Source organism: Psittacula echo (assembly GCF_963264785.1).
Source record: "Psittacula echo genome assembly, chromosome: 15".
In the NCBI taxonomy this organism is placed as follows: Eukaryota; Metazoa; Chordata; class Aves; order Psittaciformes; family Psittacidae; genus Psittacula; species Psittacula echo.
Window position 1 is genome coordinate 1,038,569 of NC_137751.1, and position 25,439 is coordinate 1,064,007.

Here is a 25,439-nt window from a genome sequence, read left to right on the forward strand (position 1 = left end):
ATGTGAGATGCAGCTGAGGGAGCTGGGGGTGTTTAGCCTGAAGGTCTGTGGGAGACCTTAAGGTGAGTCTCTTCTCCCAAGAAACAAATGATGGGAGAAGAGGAAATGGCCTTAAGTTGTGCCAGGGGAGGTTTAGACTGGATATTAGGAAAAGTATCTTCACCAAAAGAGTTGTCAAGCATTGGAACAGACTACTCAGGGAAGTGATAGAGTCACCATCCCTGGAGGTGTTTAACAGATATATGGATGTGGCACTTAAAGGACAATGATTTAGTAGTGGTGTTGGCAGTGCTGTGTTAATGGTTGGACTTGATGATCTCTTCCAACCTAAGTTACTCTGATTCTATTCTTGCTTTCCCTTGTCTGTGCAGCTCACTCTTTCCTGATGTTGTGAACTGCATGCAGACTGACAACCTGGAGTTAAAGAAGCTGGTCTACCTTTACCTGATGAACTATGCCAAAAGTCAGCCAGATATGGCCATCATGGCTGTCAACAGCTTTGTGAAGGTAAAGTGTTGACACTAGTCTGCACTAGCTGAGCACTTCACATGCAGTTCACAGTTCAAGGTGTTGAATGCACTGGTAAGATATGTCACTTTGCTTGCATGCTTTGAAGGTGTTTTTTCAACTATAGGGAATGTATATAGTGGAAGGTAAATGCACCTTGTGCTTTTGTAGGTCATTCTGCAGCCATCCTTTTCTAGACTGTTTTGGAGGAGTGTTGCTCAGAGATGTAGGTGGATTGGATGTATGGAAAATTATGTAGTCTTGAAGTATGAAGTGTTACATTCCCTTCTGCTTTTAATTTTTCCTCATCAGAAAAGCACCTCTAGGCTAGCCTTTGTGTTCTGCTTCATATTTTGTAAACTTCAGGGATGCTTATGTCTAGAACTGATGGCCTGTGAGAAATAGCCCTTAATGACTGTTGCATTGTGTTTAGTTGATTAATTTTTCCATAATCTTCTCTTGCTCCTTTAAACCAATAAGGCTAGAAACCAGTGTATTACTTTGAAAGTTGCCTGTGGCTAGCTTTAGGGTGGTGAGAGCTAGCTGTCTAGCTTAGCTGTAGCTGCTAGATCATATTGAAAGAAGCTTTGCCTGAGAGAACCAAGGGACACAGAGATCACAAATTTACAAGCTATCATAGCCTGAAAGCATCTTGAGGTAGTGTAGAATGTTTCTGTGAACCTGCAAGCTCCATCTTTTATCCCTGATCTGAAATAATTGCCTTGTTTTAGCATGTAATCAGAGAGAATGCCTTTTGTTTTGAATAGGAATAGCCTGATTCTGGCTGCAGGGAAGGTATCAGTGGCTAGTGCTGCAGATTTGCTTACTGTGTTTGTTGTGTTGCAGGACTGTGAAGACCCGAACCCTCTGATCCGTGCCCTGGCTGTACGTACAATGGGATGCATCAGGGTGGACAAGATCACAGAGTACTTGTGTGAGCCTCTTCGCAAGTGTCTGAAAGATGAAGACCCTTATGTACGGAAGACTGCAGCTGTCTGTGTGGCAAAGCTGCATGACATCAATGCCCAGATGGTGGAGGACCAAGGATTTCTGGATTCCCTGCGTGACCTGATTGCAGACTCCAATCCCATGGTAATGTACATGTTCTCCCAGTGCATTGTTCAAGTTCACAGTGGGCAGATAATAAGAAATGTGAAGTCTTTTTTGTTGCAACTGATGCTCCATGATGTATGTGTTAGTTAGTGAACACTTGTTGCCTCAGAAAGCAGGAAATACCTTCTCTTCTTTGATCTCTTTGGGCTTTTGCCTGAATGCTGCCGTGAATGTTTAGCTTCCTGGTCAGATAGTCAGAAAAGCAAGAAATACTTCATGCTGCTACCTTGGTGACAGCTCATAGTGATTGCTTTCCTGCAGGCTTTGGCTCTTTTTGGAGTAAGATTCGATGGATTAATTCATTCACTAATGCAGATAAATCCAGTGGCCTGTAATGAGTGGAGAAAAATCAATGCTCGTGTGTTTAATAAAGTTAAATGAGTCATGAAAGGTGGAGATCAAGACCAAGAATTTCACAGGAGTAAATTACCTACTAAATCAGTACTTCACTGTGGTTGAGGAAGGGTCCATTTCCATGGCAGGCATCTTCCACTATTATTTTGTAACTAAAAGATGGTGGCCAACGTATTAAAGTGCACTACTGCATAATCCTTTTGTCATTATGTTTTTCCTGTGATCTACTGGAATCCAGTGAGCATACTGATACTGCTGTGAGTCCTAGCAGGGACTAAAACTTCTGCAGCTCAGTTTAACTCAGTTTAGGCATGTGACTGCTTTTTTAGCTCCTTTAGAGCACAGATCTAAAGCAGCTAAAAGACTGCTTAAAGACATCATTTCACACTATTGGGCAGGTCTAACTACTCTTTGTGGTGCATGAATCAAACCATGGAAAGCAAATTGCCATCGTGTTATAGCTGTCTTTGGGCAGGTTTGGATACATCAAGTGCAGGTGGTAAGGTGCCATCACCTTTAGTAGGAGAGTGAAGGCTGCTGACTGCTTTTCTTGCAGCTTTCTAGAGACAGGAAGACTAAAGGTGTCCGACTTCACAGGCACAAGATTGTGAGCACTGGTATCTATCAGAAGATACAGGCGCCTGTTGCCTCTGATATCCAGCTCTTTCCTGTTCTTTTTGAATGCCTCCCTGATGTTTTTCTATGCCAGGTTTCTGCATGAATATTGATGACTACTTGAAGGTGATCTCTCTGGCTAGGCAATTTAGAGGCTAATAGGGGAGCACCTGCTTTTTTTAATTCAGTGTTGAGGACATCCTTGCAGCCTCTGAAAGCATTTGATGGGACTGAAAGCTGCTTCAGTTCTGCTTAAATGCTGGCCCCTGACATTCGCTGGCTCTCAGGCGCTAATGGTGTGTGCTCTGGACAGGGATATAACCTACTCTTCTCTTAGCCTTGGTTCCAGCTGTTTAATTTTCTTCTGCTGATTACGGCCATATGGAGATGAGCGGAGGAGCTCAGGCTGAAAAGATGTGGTTCTAAAGGGAAATTAATATGGTTTTGCTTGCTCCTGCTCGTTGATCTCTATGGAACTAACTTTTGTAAATGAACTGTTGGCTGTTAGGAGAACACCAATATCAAAAGTACATTAACTTAATACTGACTTAAATGAGAAGAAGTATCAAAGGAGAAGAGGAGAAATATCAGAGGGCAGTGTATGCTCTGTTTGCTAAATAAACCTCCCATAGTAGCGTAGGGATTCCTAATAAAACAGCAGTGCAACTAATGAGCTCCTTGGTGGGAATGAGGATGAGTTGGGACAGCAAAAGCTTTGCAGCTCTTACAGCTACTGAAGCTGTGTGGGATCACAATACCTGTCCCATGTTGTATTTGCCTGCTCTTCCCAAAGCTGAGGATTCCCAGCCAGGAGCATGCAGTTTGGAAGGAGTGATAGTGACAGAGAGGCCTTTGGTGTGGTTTTAGATCAAGCTTTGAGAGGATCACATGGCTGCAGTTCAGTGTACTGGTTTCCCAGGTTTTCCTGTAAACAGGGCATTCTGGTTTTGCTTTTTAAGGGTGCATGGGGAGAGCTTTTATCAGGTTTGGGCTCTTACAGCTGCTGACTTCATACAATACTTAATCTAGTTACAGTTTTAGATACAGCCGTTTCTTCTAGTTAAGTTTATTGCTTTGGTCCCTTTTGAAATCCATTTCTTTGTGGCACAGTGATTTCCTCAAAGGTACGAGAGCTATCCACACCTTCCCAGTCAAACCATCCAGCTCATTCCTGAAACTCCAGTGGTGGTTCCTGATGGCCAGCAGTTGTGTTCACCAGCTGAGTTCTGTTTGTGTACAAGTTGATATTTATGAAGGTATTTCTCCATGATCAGGTGGAACGCAGGCCTGCCTGGAAGCTCTTTTTAAGTAAAATGTATGAATCAGTATTGGCTATCAAAAGAAAGATTACTGATAAGAATGGTGCAGATGGATCCATCCTTAGGGCCTGTTCCTCTGTAAATCCAGCATCTCAATCATTGCAGCCTGTTCTCTAAACTCACTCATAATTATATTATAAATGTTCGTCCTCTTTCGATGACTTGTGGAAATAAGCAACATTAGACCTTAATGAAGCAGAATTTTGTAGGCAGGAAATCCACACTTGTTCTCTCTTTTGAGAAGTGAGGATTTTGAGCAGGAGATAAAAACCTCCTGTTGAAAAATAGTATTTAAGAAGGGGTTTATTATGGTTTTGTAATTGGCTGCCTCTAGCACATGAGCAAGCACTAAGCATTCTAGCTGGGTAGAGTAAAGTCCATGTGGGGCTTGCTAATTGCCTTGTAATTGTGCAGAGATCAGGGTGCATGGTTTCTAGCTGCTCAAACCACCCTCATCATAATGATGGTGAATGCCCCATCCCTGGCAGTGTTCAAGGCCAGGTTGGACGGGGCTTGGAGCAGCCTGCTCTAGTGGAAAGTGTCCCTGCCCATGGCAAGGGGTTGGAACGGGATGATCTTAAGATCCTTTCCAACCTTAACTATTCTATGATTCTCTGTCTAAGTTGGAGGTGACCTTGTCAGAAACATTTGAGTTTGTTTGGGTTTTTTTTTAAATACATACATTCAGACGAATAGTTTATTAACGTGGAATGTTCTGGCAAGTGCTGTTGAGGTGCTGTGGGTCCACAGCCATGGCACTTTCCCTCTTTATCTGGGCTTTTACTGTCAGGGCTTGGCCTTTGTTCAGATACAGTGGTGTTTTGCAGAGCTGAGGGGTTGCAGATGAGCTGCTGTAGTTGTGATAAAAGGACTGACACCGGAGGCTGGTGATTCATTAGCTTCTGCTGAGAAATGCCTGTGGAAGCTTTGCAGTTTCTCTTAGATGAATTAACTGAAACTTCTAATTGCATATATATTGATACATGGCAAGTTACCAAATGGCTTAGTGACTTACTATGTTTCAGCTGAGTTATCTGAGGTATCTTACCTTGGGCAGGCAGTGGGCCAATAACACATACAAGGGTATGGTTCAGTTACTGGGTGGTTACACTGCACAAGTTTGATTATGGATGGAGTCTTTAATCTCATTTTACAGATGGGCCTAAAATGCTTGTGGCTGCCCTTTGTCACTTGGGATCCTGGCAGTGAGTTTCCATTCATAGAGGGAACCCTCATTTCTTCCCAGAGCTGTCTAAGGCAAACCCTTCTTTGCTGTGCATTTCCTTGCATGAAGCTCATCAGGACCAGGTCTGGATGGATGCAAAGCTAGAGCCTGCTTTTGGTTGTTGGTGTGCTGCTGCACTTATTCAGTCCTCAGGACCTTTCTTGCTGGTAATTTCGGTGTGGTACAACTCAGAAGGGATGCCCTGCCATGATCCTTGTGTTCCTACAAAATACAGTTTGTGTGATATCCCAGGGTTTTTGTGTATTCCTGGTTGCACACTGGTTACTGCACAACACTGTAGCAACAGCAGCAGCAGGAAATATTAATGGGGTGGGAGAAGCAGGTCTGCTACACACCTACTGTTGGCCAGGGTGTCTCTGGAGTGCTGGACAAACCCTTATGCTTTTTAAGTTCTGTTGATACTGTCTTGGTCTGACACTTGTGACTCAGACCTAATCCCTGCTGCTCTTTGGAGCATTGCAGGTGCTGGGCCCTGGTGATGAAGAGCAGGACCACGAGATGGCAGCAGCTTAAAGCAGAACCAGAGCTGTCAATAGACACCTTATTTTGTAACTAGTTGCCTCCTGGCTTTTTTCACTGCACTTGGTTTTCTCCAGAAATGTAAATATTGGCAGAAAAACGTAAGAGGAAATCCATCTTAAGCCTTCCTGGTCTTTAGTATTTGAACGGAATGACCTTTCTCTCAAAATATTTTCAATCCCTGACCTTCTAGAGTACCTTTTAACTCATAGAATAGCTTTCTTGTCAATCTGCCTATTATCCACATGGCTTAAGTTAAGTTGATGTCACCTTCTTCCAGTTCTTTTCTAGGTGCTGTTGGGATTTTTATTGCTTTTTGTAGTATTTCTTCTTCCTTATGCTCTGTTTTGTCACTGTGATGTGCACAACCAAACCTTTCATAAGTGTGGCTGTTCTGCTCCTGGGTTTCCATGGACATAGCACTTATGTGCTGCCCAAGAATATGTCATGTATTACATCATCTACACATCCCAGCTTAATGGGAGAAACACTGTTGTGAATCAATACAGAGTAACCTGAGATCACAGAAGGAGCTGATTAGGAAATACATCAAGTGTGTGGAATATAATTAAACTCTCTTCTTGTGCCAGGGTATTTTTTTTCCTTTAGCATTAACCTGTACTTAGAAAGGAGTCGATTGAGATCAGACAACGAGAGCTGGTGAGGTCCATCTTGATCTAATCAGAATTCCCTCCAGCAGGGTTGAGTTTCTGTAGTTCACAGACTAGACTAAAAATGTAGTGATCTAAATCCCAGTGCTCTCTTGTCCTCCCTGCTGTGACAGCAAGACGTGTAGGTTCCTTCTCTGCCAGCCACAAGTTCACAGTGTATGTGTAGGCTTCCTGGCTGACCTTATGGAGGAAGAAGGTCCTCCTTTTGTTCTTTTTCCTACTAGCTGGCAAGCAGTATGTGTCTGAGATCATGTCCTGAGGAACAAACCTGTTCAGAAACAGCAGCAGCTTTTTGTCTCCTGGGCTGTCTTCCACTGTGTACTTTGCAGGAATTCTGTCCCTCTGTGTAATAAAGCTGAGAAATGAACCTCTTGCTGAGAAGCTGTTGGTGGTCCTCTGAGTCCCAAAAGGACTTTGTAGGAGGCAGTCTGGGATGTGGGACTGTTCTTGGAGAGCAGGGAGTGGAACACCACCTTCTTCATGGGCACAGGAAAGCACTTGTTCCTCATGGGGAAACTTGGAATTTTCACAGCTATGTGTTTTCCCCTCTACAGCTGATGTTTTATCTAGTGCCAGGGGTAAACCACCACTGCTGGATGAGGTTGTGATTTCTGCTCATGAAGGTTGTAAGGACTTGGAAAGTCAAATCCTACTGGAGTGTTGAATATTGCTAGGAGCTGTGAGCTGTGCCTCTGCAGCATGTCATCAGTCTGGGGCTGCCCCCAAGATACCCTGGCTGGAAAACATCCCTCTTTTCAACCTAGGTGCTACAGAATGAGGGCTGTATCTTGAAGTCCCCCAACCATGTCTGTGTTGGGCCTTGAAAGGGGCAACATGGGAGATTGCCAGAGGAGTTCGGAAGCCAGCTTGTATGAGTGTGTGTTGCAGCAGTCAGAATGCAAAGATTTAAACTGGAGGAGAAGGGAGAGCTGCTGTCTGCAATCGATGGCACAGCTTCAGGTTAGCCATGCGGTCCCTGCTCGCTCTGCCTCTGGAGACTCAGTTTTGGCTTTGGGTTGAGCTCCTGCAGCTGCTTCTCCAGAGGAAGATGGAGTCTGACATAGTGAGTAGCTGGTTTTTAGTCCAGGTTGTCATCCTAAACAGGTCTGAGGGAATTCCAAGCCTGTGTGTTGGACCTTATTTGTTTGATTGGTAGGTTTTGTAGGCTTGTGCATGAAGGATGCTGGGCTTGAGCACTTCCTGTAGAAGCTGTGCTTTTCCTTGCCTTTGGAATACTGGCGCTCTGGCAGAGAGACACAAGAATTTTGGATGATAATGCATGGATTCCCATGACTGTTTGCAGAGTCTTTCCTCCCAGACCTCTCATTTATAAAGCTTAATTGACAAATCCATCCATCAGAGACTTGTCTCCTTCCAGTTCCTACTAATGTGTCTAATTCCCAAAGCGTTAGTCTTGCCGAATAGATCATTCCAGGATCTCTAATATCAATCAGAGTGTTGGAGAGCTTTATAGACATGTATCTAGATGTTACATTTTCAATTGGAACAGACACTTCAAGCTAATGACAAGCACCATTTGTCAAAAAGTGCTGTGGCCATGGTGCTTTGTAACTTTGCACCCTCCTTTCAGGGCTACAGTAGGCTTTTGTTGATGCTTAGCTGGTGCCTGTCTTCTGAATAGCTGCTTGGAGCAGAGACAGGCCTGTTTACCACTGGATGGTGCCAGTGAGAACCTCTTCAAGCCAAATTGCAAAGAGCCTTACAAAACAAAGCCCCGTAAAAATCCTTCCTGGTGTGTGATGGGTGCCTGATCCAGGCTGCGATCAGAGCCTGGCGCTTCCTGCCAGAAGCATAGCAGGTTGCAGAGCCTCAGTGGCTGCCTTACAGAGCTTAATTTTCTGTACTTGAGGGCTCAGGAACCCTTTGAGTTGGAGCCATCTCCGAAGAGCTTCTTGCCCACCTACCACAACAGGTTCAGTAGCTGGGGGAAGTGGTCTCCTGTCTTACAACTAATCCATTCTGATCTTGCAGGACATCAGAGCAGGAGGGGTGTTTTAGTCTGCCACAGAGTGGTATTGTTCTGCAGCACACTTCAGGAGCAGGGAAGTGCAGAAACCAGTCAGGGCAAGCACGCCGTGGGAAGCATAACACTTTGGCTGTCCTTTCATTGTCACCTCCAGAAAAATCATCCTACTTGCAAAAAGCAAGCTGGAGATCTTCCCCACTCAGGCAATACTGGGGACGTGGTCAGGAACTGATCATATCCAGCAGTGCGATTCCCGGCTTCTAGGTGCAAACCTCCTGCAGTGGAATTAATGGGAGATGAATGACTTATCCTGAGCTCTGGAAACCTGTCACAATTAAGGATGAACAGGGGAGCTGTTGCTTTGCACGACTACATAGACTGGGAGTCTGTTAGTCTCACAGAGCTTTAATTTAAAGCCATAGATAGTGCATGCATTAATGGTGTGAGAGGTTCATACAGGCTCTCTGACTTGCCCAATTGGTCCATTTTAATTGTTTATAGACCACTTCTAGGGAAGTAAAGTAAAAGGGGCTTGTAGATGTAAGATGACATGTGAACAGAAGCAGGGGTCATGCATGGAAGGAGTGCTTGTCTGTGTTAGCACTTGTTAGGGACCTTTCAGGCACACAGCATTGTGTGGCCATGAAAATGAGCAGCCCTGCGAAGTACCCATCCATGCGGATGCTCCTGATATCCCATCTGGGAGTCTATGCTTAATGACGTGACCATGCCATGCAAGCTGAGAGTGCTCTTTGGAAATGTCAGCACCTCTCTGTTCTGGAAAACATCACGTGGTGCCTGCCTCTCTTGAGGGCAAAGCCTTCAGCTATGTGAGGAAGGCTGCCTCTCCTCAGCATCTTTGCAAAGCACCTTAATTTTGCCTCTTTTTCTTCATTTGCTCCTCATTTTAATTGAATGATGAACCAGAGGTTCCTGCTTTAAACAGCAGAACATTGTATTTCATGAACTCCATTACACACTTGGTTTAATTTCCAATTAGTCTAGTATGCTAGCAAAATAATCTGATTGCTTTGTCTGTTGGGTGTTCTAGATCTGCCTAGCTTCCCTCCTGTCCCCCCACCCCCTGCAAAGCTTTTCCGTGTGGGTTGATAGGCAGACACTCAGGTTTTCACCCACCCCCTTTCCTCCTTGTTAATGTATTTTATACCATTTGCTCCGAGCTAAAGGTTTGAGCTGCCAGAAGGAATAACTGGCAAATCAGTGTTCCTACCTCTGCAGCTCTCCGCAGGGTCAGATCTGGTCTCTCTGGCTGCAGAGGGGGATTGTCTGTAGGTGGGTTTAAAAATGTTGGGTTCTTGTTAAATCTGTAATGGAGTTTTAAGTGCAGTGTTAATTGTGTTTTTTAATGAGAGCCTGTGAGACTTAGTTTACCCCAGTGATGATGCTTTGAGAGTCTAAATTTGTTGGGAAATTCCAGCCAAAAAGCAGGTTTATTGTCATTCAGCTCAACTGTGCTCTTAACGGGATGTGACTGCATTTGAATACTGCTGAAATGTGCCTGGGGTGAACTGATTTACATCAGCAAGCCAGGCACCTATTATTATTATTATTGAATCTTCAGTCTGCTCTGTATTTGTACTTTCAAGGTGGGTTTTAGGCTGATTCTTAGTGCTTGGTAACTCTTAGCTTAAAGACAGTGGTGTTAATTGTGAGTCAAGTGAGGCACTCTGCCGTGGAGTTAACTTACAGGTTTAAGCTTTCCCTGTTCAGTAGTTGTTTGGGCTCACGTTTTGGCTAGTGGGCTGGCCTCAGTTTTCCTAGTTCTTTTTGAGAACTAAAAACTACAGTAGATGTTAGTTTCTTGTCCTATAGTCTCCTTCATCTTTATCTGTGAAATAAGTTATGCAGCTCCTGGTTGGTTCCTCAATCAAATGTTTTGAAAAGCAGAGAATTCCTCATTTGCTGAAGAAGTTTATGGCTTTTTTTCCTCAGCAAAGTATGGAAGTGGTTGTGAAACTTGTCCAGTTTCATGCAGGACTTTGTCCTGTACCCCTTGTAAAGCTTTAGCTTTATATTTAATGTGTCCCCCAGCAAATATATAGAATCATAGAATAGTTAGGGTTGGAAAGGACCTTAAGATCATCCAGTTCCAACTCCCCTGCCGTGGGCAGGGACACCTCACACTAAACCATGGCACCCAAGGCCTCATCCAACCTGGCCTTGAACACTGCCAAGGATGGAGCATTCACAACCTCCCTGGGCAACCCATTCCAGTGCCTCAGCACCCTCTCAGTAAAGAATTTCTTCCTTAGATCCAATCTAAACTTCCCCTGTTTCAGTTTGAACCCGTTACCCCTTGTCCTGTCACTACAGTCCCTGATGAAGAGTCCCTCCCCAGCATCCTTGTAGCCCCCTTCAGATACTGGAAGGCTGCTCTGAGGTCTCCACGCAGCTTCTCTTCTCCAGGCTGAGCAGCCCCAACTTTCTCAGCCTGTCTCCATACAGGAGGTGCTCCAGTCCCCTGATCATCCTCGTGGCCTCCTCTGGACTTGTTCCAACAGTTCCATGTCCTTTTTACGTTGAGGACACCAGAACTGCACACAATGCTCCAAGTGAGGTCTCACGAGAGCAGAGTAGAGGGGCAGGATCACCTCCTTCGACCTGCTGGTCACGCTCCTCTTGATGCAGCCCAGGACACGGTTGCTTTCTGGGCTGCGAGCGCACACTGCAGCCGGCTCATGTTCATTTTTTCATGGACCAACACCCGCAAGTCCTTCTCTGCAGGGCTGCTCTGAATCTCCTTTCTGCCCAACCTGTAGCTGTGCCTGGGATTGCTCCGACCCAGGTGTAGGACCTTGCAGTTGGCATGGTTAAACTTCATCAGGTTGGCATCAGCCCACCTCACAAGCGTGTCGAGGTCCCTCTGGATGCATCCCTTCCCTCCGGCGTATCAACCGAACCACACAGCTTGGTGTCATCGGCAAACTTGCTGAGGGCGCACTCAATGCCACTGTCCATGTCACCGACAAAGATGTTGAACAAGACCGGTCCCAACACCGATCCCTGAGGGACACCACTCGTTACCGGTCTCCAGCCAGACATCGAGCCATTGACCACAACTCTTTGCGTGCGTCCATCCAGCCAGTTCTTTATCCACCGAGTGGTGCACCCATCAAATTGGTGTCTCTCCAATTTAGAGACAAGGATGTCATGTGGGACAGTGTCAAACACTTTGCACAAATCCAGGTAGATGACGTCAACTGCTCTGCCCCTGTCCATCAGTTTTGTAGCCCCATCATAGAAGGCAACCAAATTGGTCAGGCAGGATTTCCCCTTAGTGAAGCCATGCTGGCTGATTCCTGGTTTTAAGGGTGAGAAAACTCAGCGTGTTGTGTAAGTTATTTTATCCATTTGTACCTTGTACTTGCTGTTCAGTGCAGCTGGCCTTCACTATCTCTTGTTCCTCTGTTAAGGAAGGAGCTGTCAACTGAGTTGAAGAGTTAATGTACAGCATCAAAGCTGAACGTTTTCTTTGCCCACAAAGTATACGCTGGGTTACCAGGTGAGGTACTACTTGAATTGGTGTTGACTTAATGGACTTCTTTCCCCATACCTGACTGACCACTGTTAGTATCCCAAACTGTGGACAGTGCTTCAGTCTTTATTTCCATGTTGCTTGAGCCATCACTTAGTGAGAGCTGTCAGCACAGTCGGAGTCACTGCGTACTGGAATGAAGCCCTGCAGTGCCGGCTTGTATTGCCCTATGTTCCCGTCTTCTAATGAAGCCAATGGCAGTGCCAGTGAAGAGAGGTGAGCGTGCGTACTTGAACCAGTGTTTATGTTGGCCTGGTTCCTGCAATCTGTTTTCATTTCAACTGTGCTGCTGCTGTCTAAAAAGCCTTAAAGATGTTAATTATTTTTGTTGGCATACCATAACACATCAATATGTTCAGTGCAAATCGCCAGCAAGGACTTCTTTTTCCCTTTAATAAATGTTGCCTAAAGTTTGAAGATATTCCCTTATCCCCTTTTGCTTTATTTATCTTGTCACCAAGTTGACAGCAGCACAGTTCTGTTGAGGCAGATGGTGAGGACTGGCTGTAATTGTGGGGTATAAGATTGTGGATCCCAGCTCATCTGGCAGAACTGAGCTACTGCCAAGTGTTTCACAGCCTCGTCCAGTCCTCCTTTCCTAACACCCAAGGAGACCACAGGCCATGCTCCTAAGTGCATCTTGCCACCTGACACTCCTTCTTACAGATGCACTTTGTGGGAATCTGAAATCTAGTGGGTTGCCATGTATTGTCCCAACCTCAGCACTGATTTGGACACTTGCATTTATGCTGCCATGTTAGTTCCTGAAAAAATCCTAAAAGCAAGCCCTAATTCAGAGTCAGGGCTCTGGGTTGGAGCTGCTGTGAAGCTACCCAGAGTGGAAGTCTGAAGCCTGCAGGAAGGTGAGATGTTCTTGTTCCATGTAGCTACTCTTGATGTCAGGCAGCCCACGGTGACAGCATTTCTGTGCATCCTTTGCCTATGGCAAACTCCATGCTAGACTTCACTTCCTCTGCAAGAAAGGAAACTTGAGTGCAGCTTCTTTGACTTGTACCTGCCCCAGGGTTTAGGAGATGCACATGACCCAGTTACTGCAGTGTAGTGCCTGGCAGTGTGAGGGCGTTTGCCGGAGCTCAGCCCTGTTCCTTAGTACCCCTGCCAGGTACATGTCTCTGTGATGCTTTGGCTCTGTAACTTTTTATATTACTTCAGTTTTGGTGTTTTTTTCAGAAGTTGTTTCATTCTAGAAGTGTTTCCCCATAATGATTTTGAACTTTTAACTTGCTTTGATTTGTCTGCGCTTACATACTTCCAAAATATTATGGAATTGAAGCAGTCAATTCAGCTTTCTGCTGTGTCACATTAACCATACAGGAGTTAGGCAAATGGAATGATGGGGAGAGTAAGCAGCATCTCTTAATAAGTTACTCATTAAAACAGTACAAGGAGACAGCAGTTCTGATTACTGCTGATTTCAGTGACAGAAGGCTCATTCAACTAATGAAATTCATAAAATCTTGGATCAAAATCCTATCTCTGACCTCTAGGTGTGAAATGCAAACCAATCAACATTACTGTGCTTGTGCAATGACTTTGGAATAGGTTGGTTTAATGACAGGCAGTGATCGGAATGATACAGAGAATTTTCTGGTCATGCTGTTCTTGCTTTCAACATACTGCATCAAAAGCATCTTTAGGCATCCAAAGAATCAGCTGATTTTAGGTAACATGTTTCTTTGCCTTAATCCCATAGAAAATAATGCTATAAACCTTTGTTTTAGCAGGGGTGTACTGTGAATTGGGCTGGACATGCCATCCGTTGTAAAATAGCCTGAAAGTGCCTTTGCGTAGGGTATAGCAATTTTTGCATCAAACTCGGGCTTAAATCCTTTTTCTAGTGAATTAAACAAATAAAAAACTTTTGTCTCATCTGCAGATTTTCTATTTTTGTCTCTCTATTTGCAACTCTTCTATTCTGAACATCTTCACATGGCATCTGTTAGAATAACTGCTGCATTGGAGTTATGGAACTCTGAATTTGTGTTGCATTCCCCCTTCTTGCTCTTGTGAAGCTGGACCCTGGACCCTCCTCTCTGTGCTTCCTGTCATCTATGCTTAGAGAAGACCTTATATAGTCTTAAATGTAGCAAGAGTATTTTCAGTGTTGTACTGCAGTGCTTGCCAACAGGACTCGAAGGCAAACAACTGGATGTGACGGGGGCTATCCGGAATTTAAATAGGTGTTATTTATGAGTTGCCCATTTTAGGGAAATCGTGTGTTTGCTTTCAAACTGGGTGACCTGGCAGTGTTGCTGCAGAGCTGAAGGCACCTGACATCTCTTACCAAGGAGATGGTTGTTCTCATTTCTCAGATGGTTCCTCTCATTTCTCAGATCACACTAAGCCAAGTGCCGTGGGGCTGCCAAGGGGAAATCAGGCAAGAGGCATGCATACCTGAATAAGTAGGGCAATTAGACCTGGACTATATCGGTTGAGCATCTCCTGGAAGTGAGGGTAGATGATGTCTACTTGAAGCAAGCCAGGGTGGAAGTCTGGAGCCTGCAGAAAGGGGAGATGTTCTTGTTCCATGTGGATACTCTGCTGCCACGTCTAGCTCCCTTCCGAGTAAAGTCTCTTAGGAGATCCTGGTCCCAGCTCTGTCTGCAGGTGACTTTAACTTTAGTTTGTCTCCAGCAAAACTGCTTTCAAGTTGTAATTTCTCTAGCAAAATGCACCCAGAATGGGCTTTTCACGTTTCTTGTGTGTGTTGGCAGCCCCTTCCTGCTCCTTGCTGCTCTTCTTTCACTTCCTTCCCAAGAAACCCTTCAAATTTTGGCAAAGAGCAAGGTTACAGTCAAGCTTTGGGCTCCCCAGGTTGGTTATGAGGTTATATGGGCTCAGGTGACTGATGCAGTGGCTGCTGCTGAGCAGCTGATAGCACACACCAGGATCTCCATGTTTGTTTGCCATGTGGAACCCCTGTAAACCCAGGTTAATCGCAGCCAAGCCATTGATGGAATGCCAGCGAAGAACACATCTCCTTGTCTCTTCTCCCAGGTGGTAGCGAACGCTGTGGCCGCCCTGTCGGAAATCAGTGAATCGCATCCCAACAGCAACCTGCTGGATTTGAACCCTCAGAACATTAATAAGCTACTGACAGCTTTAAACGAGTGCACAGAGTGGGGCCAGATCTTCATCCTGGACTGTCTGTCCAACTACAACCCCAAGGATGATCGTGAAGCTCAGAGGTATGCTTGTTCATGCTCTTAGCACAAGCCACGTGGAGCTGTTTGGTCATTTGCAGGCTTCTGCAGTGTCAGAACTCTGAAAAGGGCTTGTGGTAACAGGGGGTTTTGTTGAGACCTGTAGCAGGACAATTAAGACTTGAAGTAGAAGAGCTTTAAAAGGGAAGCAACTTCTGGTAGATTGGGCTGATGCTGGAAACCTGCTGTCCCCTTTGCAGAACCACTTTCTCTGCTTATCAGTAGCTTTTTTTCCCCTTTTTCCATTTTAAAGTCTAGTTCTTAGGGGAGCTGGTGCTCCTAAGAAGGGATCAGCTCAAGACCAGACCTGTAACAGTGGCAACACTGTTTGGAGGATTTTCTGGTTTAAAGCAAAGCTCTCAAATCTGGTTTTGCTGCTTTGAGAAGCAAGAAACCCTTATAAGTTTAGGGACTTCCAGAGTACTATAGGTCTGAGGCTGTAACATTTTTTTCCAACGAAAAACTAGTCTGTGATAGGATCGAACTGAAAATCAAGGTAAGAAATGTATCCTTGTGCTTTTACCTTTAGCTGCAATGAATAAACCTAAACACAAAGAGCTTAGGGCTTAGGAACTAGAGTGTTAATTTGTGCACTTCAAACCTCCCCATCTTTGTCCAGAGTCATAAAAAGTCAGATTCTGTACCCCAGAGAACAAGGAACCAGCAGGAAAAAAATACTTGGAACAGGTATTCACTATTCTTCATCTATTTTGTGTGGGTGATGTGGGAGTGGAGGGGGAAGAAGGGGCACAGGCCCACATGCAAAATCCTGGGCAGGTCTTTTCAAATTTGACATGTATCTTCATTAACTGTGGTTTTATAATCCAGTTCTTTAGAAAAGCCTGCCAGTCTTGCTAGGTTTTCTTTCTTCCCACCTCCCTCCCTGTGTGTTCTGTTTCTGTGCCAGAAACAGCTATTAATGAGTGCTAGAAACCTGCAGAGATCTCCAGGGTGTCAGGCCAGTATTATCCTGGCTTTGTCAGAAAGGGACCACCAGTTTGAGCATCTGTGAACATGTCCCAGTTCCTCCTCAGTGATTCCTCTGAAGTGGTGTGTGAAACTGGATGGGCAGTAGCTACTTTTGCTCCTTTGTGTGGAGTTTGACTCTCAGAGCCTGCCTTTATTTCAGAGGAGGATGATAGTACCTGGTTTTAAATAGTTTTCTCCTTTACAGCAAGGCTGGTGTCATTACCCCTGTACGTGAAGAAACTGAGGCACAGAGAGGTGAAGCAGCTTTGCATGCCAGGAGACCTTGGGCAGAGGCAGCTAGGGACTGCCCCCACCTCTGACTTGGACTGCTCTGCTCTTCACTTGCCGTGCTGCTTCCCTTCCAGGGTGGCTGAAAGGAAATCTTTCAGGGAAAGAAATTTAAGGAGGCACAGATGGGAATAAGATTGTTCTGGGTTAGCAATATGCAGGAGGGGGTGGAAAGAAACTTGACAGATGCTGTAAGAAAGACTATATGAACCCCAGCTTCCTGGGGTGGCTTGTTTAGGATGCTGTTGAGTTACAGGATCCACTGAGGCAGGTGGTGAAGCTGAGACTTGGGGATGGTATTTAGGTCACTCTTTCCCTGTATCTTCAGTGGAACAGAAACCTAGTTTTGCAGAAACAAATGGTTGAAATGGCAGCAGCCCCTGAAGCAAACCAGAAGTGTGTAACACCTCTGGATCATTATAGGGGGGCTGAAGTGTTTTTCTGATCATTAAAGTTGTGTTTGTAAGTGACAGACAAGATTACAGAAGTAGAGAATACCACCAGGCAATGGCAGAAAGCACTAATAATTGAGCGTGTGTTGGGACTGGAATGCTGAGAGCTGGAAGAGTTCTGAGCTTACTATGGGAGGAGAGAAACCTGAAGCTGTGAGAGAAGTAGTTCTTTGCTTCCTGCTGTGTTCAGGAAAGCGGGACTTTGCTTGTTCTCTGCGAACAAAACCAAATCAAAGTAGTGTCTGAGAAGCTGTCCTCAACCATGTACAGTCTTCTAAAGCCAGATAAGCTCTGAAATAGCTGACATTCTGAATTACATCTCTTACTCCTCTGTCTCCAGCATCTGTGAACGGGTGACCCCTCGGCTGTCTCACGCCAACTCTGCAGTGGTGCTCTCAGCAGTGAAGGTCTTGATGAAGTTCCTGGAACTTCTTCCCAAGGATTCTGACTATTACAACATGCTGCTGAAGAAACTTGCCCCTCCGCTGGTGACCCTGCTGTCTGGAGAGCCTGAAGTTCAGTATGTTGCCCTAAGGAACATCAACTTGATTGTGCAGAAAAGGTAAAGCCTCATGGGGTGTTATCTCTGGATTGCTGAAGGGCATCTGGTTATCTCAGACCTTCAGATAGTTCTACATGCACAGAACTTCACTGAATTTAGGCTCAGATCCCTTGAGGGACAGATTAAACTGTTTCATGACTGATAGACTGAATTAATTCTTTCAGCAGCATATATGTGATACCAGTATTGTACAGTATTTCTTTATCTGCCCTTCTCATTACCACCTTTCTAAGAGCAGTAAGAACTGCCCTCTCATTAGCCTATAAACCAGATTGCAAATAGGAAGGAGGCTGTAACTGTATAGTTTGTGGTGACCTGTAGAAACTTAATGTGCTTATGCTATTATCAGCATAATAAGAAGAACCAGGCTGCTGACATACTGATGTACAGTGGGTTGGGTATTTTTTCCCATCAGTTTACTCCCACGTGCTTGTTTAAATACTGTTGTTCCTTGCTGGAAAGATGGAATAGGTTGAGTAGCACTTTGTGTTCAGGGCAGAGTTACTGTGCACAGGCATCTGGCAAGTGAAAGCAGCAAATGAATTTGTAGGTGGGTTTTGCATGAAGATAAGGATGTTATTCTTTCACTGAACGCACTGTCATCCACTGACTGAGTGCAGCGGTTGGCTCAGCAGTTCAAATGCAGGAAGTAGAGATGTAGGTAGAGTTAGAGACTTGAATTCTGCATTTTGTACCTAAACAATCTTTTGCTCCAGCCTTCTGACTTTATTCAAACTGTTGTTCTCATGTGTTTACGTGCGCTGGACACAAAGTGACACCATCCTCTTTCTCAGGAAATGTTTGGGTAGATGTCTAAACAAAAGATACCTGTGGTTAGGATAGCCCATTGGTTTTACCAGTCTTGAGTGAAACAATGTTATGTTCCCTCTAGGCCTGAAATTCTGAAGCAGGAAATCAAGGTGTTCTTTGTGAAGTACAACGACCCCATCTATGTTAAACTGGAGAAACTGGATATCATGATCCGCCTGGCTTCTCAAGCAAACATTGCCCAGGTCAGCTGAGGAGATCCTCATGTGTTCTGAATGTGTTCTGGGCTGGAAAACTCTCCTGTGGTCCTTGCATAAGGATGTGTGCAACCACCTCCTAGTGTGGTCCTGGCTTTTAGTCATCACTGTCCCTGGTATAGTGCTCATTACAGCTACTTAAGGGAGGTGGTGGAGTTTTCTCCATAGTTAAGATGTTAATAGAATGGTATGTCTTGCATCATGACCATTAGGTAGATCTTGTTTTACAAGGAGAGCTGACTTCTCCTGTCAGATGGGTTGCTGTTACTGTTGAGGTTGGAGTGAGAGGCTTCTTTCAAGTAAGAGGTGCACCTGTAACAGTGGCATTCACAATGGCCCAACATGACTGAAGTCTGAATTTCAAGAGTGTTAAATTGTTAAACACTTGCACAGATGCTTGTCAGAGCTAAAATGAAGGTTATTTTTCTTCCAGAGTGGAAATAGCACAAAGCTAAACTGAATTGAGGCTGCTTTACAGTATGTAGATTCTCCTTGGATTTGATGTTGATTTAAGCCAAATTCCTTTCTTAAAGGAGCTGTTCTTGAGTGTAGCCCTGGCCACAAGACCTAACACTAATGCAGAATGATTAATGCCTGTGGTTAGTGCTATTATTGTTCTACCCTAATTGTCACAGAGCAATTTCATTTAATGTGACATTTTTAAGCAGCTCTTTCCTCTGCTGTTTCTTGGAACAGAGTGAGGTAATTCACACACCTTTTGTGCTGGGGACATGGAAAACATCTTAAAAATCAGTTTCCATGAGAAATCTATTTGGAATTTTCTATTTATTCCATAGCAATTTTAATGCATAATGTTTCAGTAATGCAGGTTGTTTGGATGAAAGGCAGTGGTGTCTGGAGGGCAGAGTCTGGGACTGGTATCTGCAGACTAATGAATGAATCTCTTCCTGGTTCTAAAGAGGTATTCCTAAAGGCAACCTAAGCTTTGTCAGAAATATGCCCTGAAATGAGACCCAAGGAGAGCAGGCTTCTACCCACATCCTCCCTGTGCAGCTTGTCAAGGCTCTTCATCTCCTTGCCCATTCTAGACCAAGGCAGCAGACTAGCTGTATCCAAGTCATTCAGACTCGGGCAGTATTTGAAAAGCGTAAGCTTCTTAACCTGGGTGCTCTAAGTCCTGTGCAACAGACATCAGCCAAGGAAATAAGAAACTTCAGAACACAGGTGTCCTGTCTACGATTGCAGATATATTTGTCTGCAGCCTGGCCCTTCAAGGCCTCCTTGTCTTTGCTTGAGGCAATTTGCATTGACTATAGATTTTTTTTTAACCAACTGTCTCCCTTTGTGCTGCTTACCTCTCCTTTGCAATCCATTTGTGATGTCGCAGTGAAATCCCTGATGTCATGTTTGACATAAGAAACAGACACAAATGAGATTTTAAGGGAATATAAATTTCATAGGGTCTTTTTTAAAACTCATTTATTCTATCCCAGCAGGTCCTGGTTTAAGTCTTTGTTCAGTTTCCATTAGCAAAAAAGCCTTACAAGGAGAAATATCTGTTATTAATCTTTGTATAGGTGTTCCAGGGTGTCATCAGGTCTCCTCTGCATCCTCCTTTTGGATCCAGTAGGGATCCAGAGGTTCATCTCAGCACAGAAAAGGAGAGATCAGAAATGGTTGTTGCCGAGAGCTTTGCATACACTGAATGTAGAACAATAAGTACAATAAACCAGGCATAAATTGACATGTATTGGTGTGACCCCAACTTCACTGTATTTTCAGTGTAAGAAGGAATAGCAGCATTTAAGTTTGACAGGGCTGAATTTTGTCCCCAGCTTTTAGTTCAGGGGTATTTGAAAATAATCCAGACTGAGCCATCCTTTGACTCTGGATCAGTTTTGCTGCCTGATCCAAACCAGTGGGTTTCAGAGATAGAGACTGATTGCAGAGTTTGACTGTGTTAGCTGTGGATATGTGTGGTTAGCTGTGGAAGTGTGCATCCTGCTTGTGTTCTCGTATTCAAGCAGTGTCACTTGTCAGTGGGATGTTCTCTCTGCATGACCCCAGGGACTCACATTGGTGCTTTTGCTTTGCAGGTCCTGGCAGAGCTCAAGGAATATGCTACTGAGGTGGATGTTGACTTCGTGCGCAAGGCTGTCAGGGCAATTGGGCGCTGTGCCATCAAAGTTGAGGCAAGTATCTGAACCTTGAGGTTTTCTGTGATTCTCTGACTTCAGAAGCAGTAATGGGCTTTGTCATCTTGTTTCCACATTACACAAAGTTTCTTTACTCCTGTGTTGGCAATCGAGTGACCAGGATACATTATGCTCATGTTGATCAGTAGCTGGTGAGCTCCAGTTGAGTACATTGCAGGAGGGTGGTGTACACTTCTCAGACCTCAGCTTTGCAGGCAGAGCGAGGCAGCTAAATCATCCCTCACGGAATGTTTTGCTGTGCTGCTTTCAGTGCAACAATGACCACTTATCCATGAGGGACCTCCTTTAATAGCTTTGGCCTGACCTGCTGAAGGGGGAAGGAGAAGAGGTTGTGCAGAGGAGCTCAGCATTATGAAACACTTTGTTCCTCCATATTTCAGCTGAATAGAACACATGCACAAAATTACAAAGATTTGGGGCACTTAAATGTAATTTGCACAAACATGAAGTGACTCTATCTGCTTATTTAGTTTTACAGGTCCATATAGCTTGTCGCTTTGTTTAGAGTGTGTTTAGATGCTTATGCAAGTAAGTTCCCAAGAACCCCTGCAGTTACCTGAAACAGCAGTCTGCAATGTCCTCTGCCAGTTGAACATCCACCAAAATGCTCATAAGAGAATATTTTTTTGGTGATATCCCTGTTAATTTCCCTGTAAATGAGTCCAGTATGTCTGACAGGAGCTCAGAAAGCCTGTGAGGAGAGGGAAGACTTATGCTGTGGTGTTAGTGCTTTTCAGTAAACTGATAACTGAGTGCAAAATGTCACATAAGCCCTCTAATTTCAGCTGAGCTCATTTAGCTTTTGCTAAAGTGAGTTCCCAGGAGCATTGCCTGACAGCAGATTTAAATGAAAACCTCATCATGCCTGGCTGAGTTTGGTGTCAGTGCACAGGTTTCTCTAGTTCCAGCTAAGCTACTCTGAGCCTGTGTAGAGGACGCCAGCTTCTGACCTCTTGAAAGAATCCACTGCCCATGCAGCCTTCTCTTCCTTCCTTCACCTCCTAAAGGCTTATCACTGCCATGGGCTTTCTTTTAAGCATGGCCCAATGGCAGAGGTGATCACTGCCTCTATTTCACGTCTGCAGTTTAAAGTACCAGAGTGCTCCTTCCGTGTTGTGTGCAGGCAGGAAGCTGACAGTAGAAAATCCTCCTGAGCATGGTAGAGGGCTGCTGACAAGTTAGAAGAAGCTGGTGGCAGCTCTTTCTGTATCAGTGCTTGGGCTGGGAGTTAGCTTTAGTTCTCAGTAGGGAGTTTCTTGCTAGGATTTGGTCATGTGTGTCTCTCGTAGTTTCAGATAAAAGATGGTGTATTCCTGCACTGTCAAGGTGGTTTTAGAAGGTTTTACCCTTTCCTACCCTCATTCCCTACGTTCTTTCTTCCCTTCCCTAGTACTGTGACATTCATATTCGTTATGCAAAGGACTAATGATAGTGTCCCATCAAATTTGCGGTGACCCTCTAACTATGTAATTGTCTCTCTCAGTAGGTAGCATTAACCTTGATGTTTAGCAGTGCTCCTTTGAAGACCCTGCTGCTAAAAATGGGATCTGTTTACTCCTCTGACAAGAGCCAGATTTAAAGAGGGCAAATATAGAACAACGTATTACAGTGTCCTCAAGTCTGGGTTAATCCCTGTCACCCGTGCATCTGTGTTTACCAGAGGCTGTTTGCATTGTGAGTTATGACTAATGGAAGAGCATCATCCTCTCAGCCATCAGTGTCCAAGTTCCCAAGGTTTCAAAATCTGCTTTTTGTCATAGGGCACAGCCGGAGGGAGCTGTTGATGAGTGAGCATTCACAGGAAACCTCAGCTCTGCTTCAGGGATCCTACCTTTTGTCTAATTGTCTCTCCTAGATGAGTAAGACAGTAAATAATTGTGTCTGCTGTGATGTGAGCAGGTGAGGCATTACCCTCGCTGCACACAGCGGAGGTAGTGTTTGGGAAATATAAGCAATACCTATGCTGAATAGAAAGGTTGATTTTGCCCAGGCTTAAGTAGTCATATTGTCTTGGGGCATGTCGGGACAACATCATTTTGCATAGATAGACTAGCTCAGAGTTAGTTTGAGAATGTCTACAGCAGACTGTGTGGTGTAGCTAGACTTGCATTGGTTTCCTCCATTGACAGCACTGGATGAAGTTGTCATCTGATGCTTTGCTTGTAAGGAAACCAAACATCACTCCTATGGGGAAAGGAAATGAAGTGGATAGAGTAAGAACAGTGATTCTTCTGGAGCAAAGAAGCAGCAGAAGGAGCCGTATTAGAGGGGGATTTGTCTCCATTCCAAGAGATTCTGCCAGCAGCCCAGTTGTTAGAAATCATTGAGTCTCATGGCTGTGAGCATGGTATGTGCTACTTCAGTATTCTTTCAGGCTTTCATTTGCTTTCTACAGAAAAAACAAAGCAATTTTGATGCTGGTTGGTTGTTCTTCCTCATTCCAGCTTGAGAGCTGTTCTCGTTGGGGCACTCTTTCATCAGCTTGCACAGCACTGCAGTCCCTTGGGATGGTCACCTTCAAACAGCAATGTGTTTTCAAGGGATGGGCTGAGCTGAGATGGGTTTTGCTACAGGGAAATTTTGTTAGAGGAACTGCTCTGTGTATGTGCCTGTGTGGCTGCTCACTTCCCAAGGGACTCATGGGCTAAAAATCAATCCCACATGTTTCAAAGTGGATGTTGTGCTCTTCCTGGAAAACTCATGCTTTGAAGTGCCTAAAGGAAAGAAAAATAAACCTTAATTTGCTTCTCCTTGAATTCTGCAGCTCTTAGGCTTTACTCGTTGTAGACTGGCAGGGCTGGACTGCTTGTTGCAACTGACCGCTGTAGGTTCTGCAGAGTAGAGTTGGCTTAGGACAGGTTTACCCCAAGTGCCCCTTAAGGCCGCTTGTTAAAACATGTAGTGAATGTAGGTGAAACTGGTAAGAGATGAAATTGCAAGCTCTGAAGCGTCTATCTTTAGGACTTCAGTGGGGTTCGCGCTGTGAGCAATGTCAGTGTGTGTGGAGCCAGGTCCATGGTCAATCTCCATGAAATGGAAGTCTTTCAAGTCCCAGGCCTTGAATCTCCTTTTGAGCAGAAGAGATCAGAGCAGGCCATTGTCAGATTGCCATTTCACTGCCTGTGTAGTGGCATAAGACCTGTAAATCTGTGCTAAGGAGGGAGAGGTATCATAAAATACATGATACCAATCATAATTTTAAATGGTATATTTGCTTACTCTGCAACCAATTGTATTGGGTTTGTTTCTGTTTGGTGTGAATTTCAGAGGAGATTCTTATGCACTTTAGTGCCATTTTGCAAAGACAGAGCGAATGCTGGTTTATAGTGTGTTCTGTCTTGGCTGCTCATTGCCACTGTTTGCACTTGTAGGCTATGTTTATAAGACATCACAGCTAGAGTCTCAAGGGCAGGCAGTCGAGTGTCTGCTTGTCCCCAGTTCAGCTCTACAAGTGTTGAGGTTTGTCCCTGAGCTTTTTGCCCATTCTCAAAAGGCTGATTCCTGTGACTTAAATGCCATTTCATTCCTCCTCCTCCTGCCCAGGCTTCAAGTACTCTGAATGTGAAGGGGACTGTTAGCTCACTTGAATTGAAAAATCCACCTACGTTGCTATTGTCTGTGCCCTACGCTGTTTGTCTCGATGCTGAATGCTTTTTGAATGTTCTGATGGCAGTGTCATGAGCAGTCTGCTTCTCACATTAATCACCAGCTGTGTAATGAGGCTTCATATGTGCTCTGTTAATAGCCAAATCGCTGTCCTTATTTGAGACTCCTTGGTGCTGGAGTTGGTTGCTCCTGTGATGTTCTGCCTCACTGTGCTATTTGGAATTGGACCTCCCTGAATTACTTGCCTCTAACTCCAGTTCGGGTTCCTGGAGCATGCCAGTGTCTAGTCCTTGTTATCTTACAGTGCCTGTGGCTGGGAATTTTGAACTAGTTAATGTAAAAGCTGCATTAGCAAGAGCTGGATTACTATTTATAGCTGTATCTTCACTTGTTGCTAGTGACCTCACCCCAAAAACACTGAAGCTTTTTGCTGCTGTTACTGCAGTGTGATTGACAGCATGGATTTATCCTGCCTTCTAGCTTCTCCTGTTAAAGACACCTTCCAACAGTCACTACCAAAACTCTCCCCGGTCTGGTTGCCGCGGCTTGGGCAAGTCTAAGAGAGCTCATTTGGTGGCCAGTTTCAACTGCTAGCCAGCAAGAGGGTGTTATAAGTAGTAATGCAGGTGATGTTCTTAAGGTCTTTTGTGTGGTGATCCAGCTATCTACTGGCACAGTTGCTTCAGATGTTACTTTTGCAGGAGCTGGAATCAGCTGGCTTCTCCAGTGTCACTTGTCAACCTGCAGGTTTCTTCTGAACAAGTATATTGAGTTGGTAGCTGTGGTCTTTTTGTTTCCAGCCTTGGGCCTTTTCTCATATGCATGCATTGTTCCTCAGCATGTGCTGTGGTGTTTCTTCAGCTTGTTTTAATTGTATTGTTCTGTTCTCTCTAGCAATCTGCCGAGCGTTGCGTGAGCACACTGCTAGACCTCATCCAGACCAAGGTCAACTATGTGGTCCAGGAGGCCATTGTTGTCATCAGAGACATCTTCCGCAAGTACCCCAACAAGTAGGTGGAAGTAGTATAAGGTTTTTGGAAGCCCTTGTTGCTAACATCAGGATGGAGCAATGTAAAACCCACTCAGCATAGCTTACCAGGGCTCTGAAGCAAAGGTGGCCGTTGTTCTGAAAAGCCATGTCCATTCTGATTCTAGCTCCTGCTACAGTAGAACTCAGATGTTAGCTCTAAATGAGGTGTCAGCCTGGCACAGTATTAGTTTGAATCGAAAGCTTTTCTTTCCCCACCAT

The 25,439-nt window shown here is 44.7% G+C and overlaps 1 protein-coding gene across 2 annotated transcripts in view; it reads left to right on the forward strand.

Annotated features, from left to right (window-relative positions):
- AP2B1 (adaptor related protein complex 2 subunit beta 1) overlaps positions 1–25,439 on the forward strand; it is a 79,713-nt gene that overhangs the window by 7,766 nt on the left and 46,508 nt on the right. For both annotated transcript variants that reach the window (XM_080630334.1, XM_080630335.1), the window contains exons 4-10: positions 372–507; positions 1,354–1,599; positions 14,906–15,096; positions 17,161–17,382; positions 18,275–18,395; positions 20,465–20,560; positions 25,085–25,200. In XM_080630334.1, coding sequence (XP_080486460.1) covers positions 372–507; positions 1,354–1,599; positions 14,906–15,096; positions 17,161–17,382; positions 18,275–18,395; positions 20,465–20,560; positions 25,085–25,200 — 1,128 coding nt within the window. The remainder of the gene's footprint in view (positions 1–371; positions 508–1,353; positions 1,600–14,905; positions 15,097–17,160; positions 17,383–18,274; positions 18,396–20,464; positions 20,561–25,084; positions 25,201–25,439) is intronic.